Source organism: Chelon labrosus (genome assembly GCF_963514085.1).
Source record: "Chelon labrosus genome assembly, chromosome: 2".
NCBI classification, from domain to species: domain Eukaryota; kingdom Metazoa; phylum Chordata; class Actinopteri; order Mugiliformes; family Mugilidae; genus Chelon; species Chelon labrosus.
In genome coordinates this window covers 14,565,694-14,572,588 of record NC_140338.1, presented here as the reverse complement: position 1 = coordinate 14,572,588, position 6,895 = coordinate 14,565,694, and the positions used below count along the sequence as shown (strand labels likewise).

At 44.1% G+C, this 6,895-nt stretch overlaps 1 protein-coding gene across 1 annotated transcript; it reads left to right on the top strand.

The window, feature by feature from the left end:
• Positions 1 to 1,795: 1,795 nt before the first annotated feature.
• LOC311500426 (melatonin receptor type 1A-A) lies at positions 1,796 to 4,401 on the top strand. Its single transcript, XM_084561825.1, has one exon. The coding sequence runs from the start codon at positions 2,708 to 2,710 to the stop codon at positions 3,620 to 3,622; it is 915 nt and encodes a 304-aa protein (XP_084417951.1). The 5' UTR covers positions 1,796 to 2,707; the 3' UTR covers positions 3,623 to 4,401.
• The last annotated feature ends 2,494 nt before the right edge of the window (positions 4,402 to 6,895 follow it).

Genomic DNA, 6,895 nt, shown 5'->3' with positions numbered 1-6,895 from the left:
TCCTAATGCTCAGGTGGGACTGACAGGTCTGTCTGCAGGTTGGGGGAGTGTGTCTGATACCGACTGCCCAAATGTCAGAGCAAAAATAACATGGCCTCATGCTCTGCAGAGATTGTAGAGATATACGATACGATTAGTTCCTGGCTGACCTGCAGTAAATGCCTCTTATCATCTGTGACAGGGTGTTGTCACATCTGCAAAACTGAATCCGGTCTTGCCATTAGGACCTGTAATATGATATGCTTTCTTCTATGCGTGGAACTAATTTCACCGATATACACTATATTACCAAAAGTATTCGCTCACCTGCCTTTACTCATTCTATGAACTGAAGTGCCATCCCATTCCTAACTCATAGAATTCAATATGATGTCGGTCCACCTTTTGCAGCTATTACAGCTTCAACTCTTCTGGGAAGACTGTCCACAAGGTTGAGGAGAGTGTTTATAGGAATTTTTGACCATTCTTCCAAAAGCGCATTGGTGAGGTCACACACTGATGTTGGTCGAGAAGGCCTGGCTCTCAGTCTCCGCTCTAATTCATCCCAAAGGTGTTCTATCGGGTTCAGGTCAGGACTCTGTGCAGGCCAGTCAAGTTCATCCACACCAGACTCTGTCATCCACGTCTTTATGGACCTTGCTTTGTGCACTGGTGCACAGTCATGTTGGAAGAGGAAGGGGCCCGCTCCAAACTGTTCCCACAAGGTTGGGAGCATGGAATTGTCCAAAATGTTTTGGTATCCTGAAGCATTCAATGTTCCTTTCACTGGAACTAAGGGGCCAAGCCCAGCTCCTGAAAAACAACCCCATACCATAATTCCTCCTCCACCAAATTTCACAGTTGGCACAATGCAATCTGAAATGTACCGTTCTCCTGGCAACCTCCAAACCCAGACTCGTCCATCAGATTGCCAGATGGAAAAGCGTGATTCATCACTCCAGAGAACGCGTCTCCACTGCTCTAGAGGCCAGTGGCGGCGTGCTTTACACCATTGCATCCGACGCCTTGCATTGCACTTGGTGATGTGTGGCTTGGCTGCAGCTGCTCGGCCATGGAAACCCATTCCATGAAGCTCTCTGCGTACTGTACTTGGGCTAATCTGAAGGTCACATGAAGTTTGTAGCTCTGTAGCAATTGACTGTGCAGAAAGTCGGCGACCTCTTTGCACTATGCGCTTCAGCATCCGCTGACCCCTCTCCGTCACTTTACGTGGCCTACCACTTCGTGGCTGAGTTGCTGTTTTTCCCAAACGCTTCCATTTTGTTATAATAGAGCTGACAGTTGACTGTGGAATATTTAGGAGCGAGGAAATTTCACGACTGGATTTGTTGCACAAGTGGCATCCTATGACAGTTCCACGCTGGAATTCACTGAGCTCCTGAGAGCGGCCCATTCTTTCACAAATGTCTTGTTTCACAGTCTGCATGCCTGAGTGCTTGAATTTATACACCTGGGGCCAGGCCAAGTGATTAGAACACCTGATTCTGATCATTTGAATGGGTGAGCGAATACTTTTGGTAATATAGTGTATATATGTAGCCGTGACAGCTGTGAAAATGCAGTGTGGATCGATGTAAGGATGGGTAAGGAAGGATTATGTCAGGCTACTAAATAAAGTTAAAATGCAAAGATGTGTGTCATCAAGGACAAATGGTTGTGCCTGAACACCCACACAGGTGACCTTGTTTCCATAGAACGTTTTGCTCTTTTGTCTCAAGTGCACATCATGTATTTCACAGAGAATCACGGTTACTTTCTGTTAAAAAAAAAAAAGAAAAAAAAAGCGAAAGTATATTCTCCAACAAGCCGTGTCTAATTTTCCCATCAGTTTGGGGACAAAGAATACACTTGTATGTCCTTGATTACTGCAAAGCCTTGCTTGCAATCAGAAACGCACGCTGCTTAGCGGCAAGGACCGCTCTCCTTTCATTATTCGCCAGCATCAAAAGGTGACCGTCAGATGCACACTGGGGTTCACGCACGCCAACTCATCGGGGGAAGCTACCAAATGCGTGGAAGCGTTCACACAAGCGAGCGTAATCACTGACACACAAACAATGCAGAGTCTGCAGATGCATTCCCTCTGAACATCCTGCCTCGAGGCCCTTTCCCTGTGGCTTATGTAACGACGTAGCAACAACAAACGAATGTCTCCAAAGGCTTGTGTTGGTTGTTTTCGCATGTCTTAGCATATTTACAAGTCATGTGTACTTAAATTACTGCTAACCGTTTCCCAAAACTCGGCGCAGGTACGCGTTCACCCAGAACGCTCGTCCTCTCCGCTCTGCAGCTTTCACTTTCTTTTGTTATGTCGGCATGAAACGAGTCCTTGAACCTTGATTGCATACACACACACACCGCGTCTTCAGCGCTGTTACTGTGAGGTAACGCAGTTGCAACAACACTTCAACGCCCAAATGAGGAGTTTGTCCCTTAAGTAGGACAAAGATGTCAGCGAGCAGGAAACCTTCACCCATGCTTGAAACAATGGCCAATCAAACCAGAAACCAGAGGTTATGTTTTTCTGCTGTCGACTGGAAGTTTATATTTGTTCTGTTTTCTATCTTTCTCTACGGTAAAACAGGATGCAGGATAAAATTCTGTATCTGGATGAAGAATCTGGCAGTCCGTGGATAGATTAACTGCCAGACTCTTTGTCTCTTTAATTTGGTTGTTCAATGTGTTCTGCTTCTGCTGCCACTGACTCATGAGTTCTCGCATGTCTCTTCTGTGGGTGTTTGTTTTGTCTGCAGGGAACATCTTTGTGGTGAGCCTGGCAGTAGCGGATCTCGTGGTGGCAATCTACCCATACCCTCTGGTCCTCACCTCCATCTTCCACAATGGCTGGAACCTGGGTTACGTCCACTGCCAGCTCAGCGGTTTCCTCATGGGCGTCAGCGTCATTGGCTCCATCTTCAACATCACCGGCATCGCCATCAACCGATACTGCTACATCTGCCACAGCCTCAAATACGATAAACTGTATAGCGACAAAAACTCGGTCTGCTATGTGATGCTGATCTGGGCGCTGACTGTAGTGGCCATCGTGCCCAACCTGTTTGTGGGATCGCTGCAGTATGACCCAAGGGTTTACTCCTGCACTTTTGAGCAGTCGGCCAGCTCGGCGTACACGATCGCAGTGGTCTTCTTCCACTTCATCCTGCCCATCATGATTGTCACCTACTGCTACCTGCGCATTTGGATATTGGTCATACAGGTGAGGAGGCGGGTCAAGCCGGACAATCGGCCCAAGCTGACGCCGCACGACGTCAGAAACTTTGTCACGATGTTCGTGGTGTTTGTGCTCTTTGCCGTTTGCTGGGCGCCGCTCAACTTCATTGGCCTGGCTGTCGCGATCAAGCCGGAGGTGGTGGTTCCCCTCATCCCGGAGTGGTTGTTCGTGGCGAGCTACTTCATGGCCTACTTCAACAGCTGCCTTAACGCCATCGTGTATGGTGTCCTGAACCAGAACTTCCGGCGCGAGTACAAGCGTATTGTAGTGTCAGTGTGTACAGCTCGCATCTTCTTCCAGGACAGCTCCAACGACGCAGGGGAGAGGCTCAAGAGTAAACCGTCGCCGCTCATGACCAACAATAACCAGGTCAAGGTGGACTCTGTCTGAACCAGAACTCAGAGACTTCAACAGACGTGCTGTTACTGAAAGAAGAAAAAGAAAAAAGAAAAAGGCAGAGAGAGAAAAATACCAAATATAAATCTAAAACAGCTTCTATCCGCTGAGCTGTCCAGACTGTCATACGGTGCTATTCGACCTCTGAACAATCACAGTAAGAGCAGGGGTGCATATAATCTTTGTCCTTTTATCAAGCACTTTCGTTTGACTCTGCCGTACCTGTAGTACAGTAAATATATGATGTCTGTTTTGTTTTCAAGTTTACAGTGATGATATAAATGTATCATGCATTATATATTCCAGTATTTATTTTGTATGAAACGTCATGTAGATATATAGTGAGATATATATCAGGTTCCAGTCAAGGGAAAAGGAAAATAAATCTGAGGAGGCCAAGAAAAGAATTTCTACAAAAACCCGGTTGAAAATATAACCAGAAATTTCTAAATGAAGTTAACCGGTTTTAATAATCTCATTTGTGACATTGTAACACTAATTGAGTCCAGGCAATGTGGGTTGCTGCTGTCTTATTATACCATACTGTCCCTTGCATTAGGTGGAGTATATATTTTAGTAAGAAAGAGCTCTCTCTTTTTTCTTTCTCTCTCTCTCTTTCTCTCTCTCACTCTCTATCAACTTGTGAGCTCGTTATACTGTATGCATGGGTATCGGGAATTGTTCATATGCAAAATAAAATCTGATATTGATGGAGGATTTGCTTTAGTCGTGTGTTTGATCCACTCACGAAGAGGGGTTTGATGAGATTCTGTAATCGAGATTGTAAAAGAGATTCTTGTTACTTAAATACCACAAAACCACATAACCTTTATTAGTCTTAGGCAAAAATTTTGCTTTAAGCAGTAATGGTTCTGTACTGTGTGTCTGTTTTGTCTGACTGATACATGCTATCAGGTTCTGTCCGCAAACATCTTTCAAGATGAGCTCATGAAAACCTTTTAGTAAACACCTGTGTCCGTCTCCGTGTGAAGGAGTCTGCCGTGCATAGGCGGCAGGGACTCTATGTATGGGCTACTGTACATCAGTGCGTGCATGCACGTTGCAGAGTGTGCGTGGGCAACCCGGTTAGTAGAACACAGACAAAGGCATCGTGCGCCAAAGAGGAGAATGGCTCAGCTATGCATTTGAAATCCACTTGGCTTACGTAACGCCCGCTGACCATCATCCTCAAAGCAAGAGCTGAAAGAGCCAGCCAGTCCCAGTGGACTCCCTGCCCCCTTCTCTATCCGTTTAATCCCAAGAGCTGTGTGTGGTAGGAAAGACTGAATGGGTTGGGGATGAGCAAATGTAAAAATCCCAGGGATTTACACTGTCCCCAAACAGAGTTATGGAGTAATCTGCGCCCAACCATTTTTATAGCTCAGGATGTACGACAAAATGGAAGTGAAAAGTCAGGTGTTACATGACCGACAGCACCGGTTTAGGTTCAACTTCCATTACTGATTTAATAACAACAAAAGAAAATGGAATGTGTCCTTCACTGTGACAAGGCCACGGACCAAAGCGCCAGGAGAAAATATCCTTCGGAAAACAAAACACACCGAAGCCAATGACTGCTTCACTACTTCTATGTAACCATGACAAAAAAGATCTCAGTTACTGTAAAATGTTGTTGTTGGGAGAAGACTAGCAAATTCCTTTTCTGAATTACCACCCAAGGGGGGACATAAACCTACATAAAAAACAAATCAGCCGTCGTTTCACTGCAAACACAGACAAGAAAACCCACAGACACATAGTCCAAATGTAGAACGGCCAACATTTGGCGATCATGCTTTGGAAAAAAAAAAAAAAGAACACACTTAATATAGAGAAAATATACACTCCAGCATAACTCCTTCATAACTAAATTGCACAAGAGTGACTGGGAAAATATGTTAATTTTAGCTTCTTGACTTCAATCATGGAAAAGTATGTGTGGAAACTGTTCAATGTTTTGATATATCTGATTAAGCAAACATCTGATCTCTCTGAAACCATTCCCATGGATAAAGATGATATACTTAGAGTTGCCATTTTGCAGTCAAAATATCCAAGAGTCACACCCTACAATTATCACACCTTTATATACGTGAAGTTAAATTCAGGAATTTAAGATTAGGTGCCAATGATAACAACCTTATTCGGGATTGACAAGTGGAATCTGTCTTATTTAAACCATTTCAGTGTGCTCTGACAGTGTGTCAAGATCCAAAGGACTCTACAGTAGAGATGGGATTTATGGCTCATTGAAGGGAGCCGGATCTTGTGGATTCATTCCTCACCAAAATGAGCCATTCAAAAGATTGGCTCATTTTGATGTTTATTTATTTGTAAGATGCCTGAGATTTGGATCAAAAACATTCAAACTTAGACATCCCACCAATACATATTCTCTCTGACATAGATTCTAGATAGACAAATGCTTTCGCCTGAAAAATTCACCTTTGCACTGACCAGGAATCAAAGCCAGGTCTACTGGTATGCTCACCACCATACCAGCATCGTCACCAACACCGTCTCAAATCAAAGCATGAGCTTCTGTGTGAAAAGTAAAATAAAATAATAAAATAAAAAATGAAAAAACAGAACGTCTCGCAACTGCGTCTCGGCTCCTGTCGCTCATTTTAAAGAGCCGGTCATTAGATTCGGTTCGTTCACGAACATCACAACTCTACTCTCCAAGGACTTCAGAATGAAAGGTTGTGGATGCCTATAAGCCTGACAATGGATTAAAAAAAAAGACCTTGGACAAATCATCACCATTATCATCATTCCACTGCAAGAAGGTCTGCAAATGGGGTAGACTTCACATGACCTCGAATGTGCCTTAACATATTCTGCCTCGAAGCAGACAATGAGATGTTTCAAGAACCACAAAAATTCATCACAATTTATAAACATTACGCCGCAGCTGTTGCCATCGAGAGGATGCGTGTCCTATCAGAAAGTGAAGCCACAAACTGGATGCACATACCAGGCATAGAAGGAAAAAGCCTTTAGACAAGAAACTCCGAAGCAAAATGACAGTTTAACCGTGAACATACAGTATACGAAAAGACTAGGTTGTTTTAAACAAAGTGTTCTGGGCGGATTGTTGTTTAGCCATGGTGACAGGAGACTTGTTTGGGCGGCTTGGCTTGCCATCACAGGAATCATCTTTGTATTCTGCATCACGTCAAAGAGTGCTTTAATAAAGCGTAAGATTGTCTGTCTGAAAATGAAACTGGAAGTATGCCTTTCATCAGGATAATGATCCACCAGACA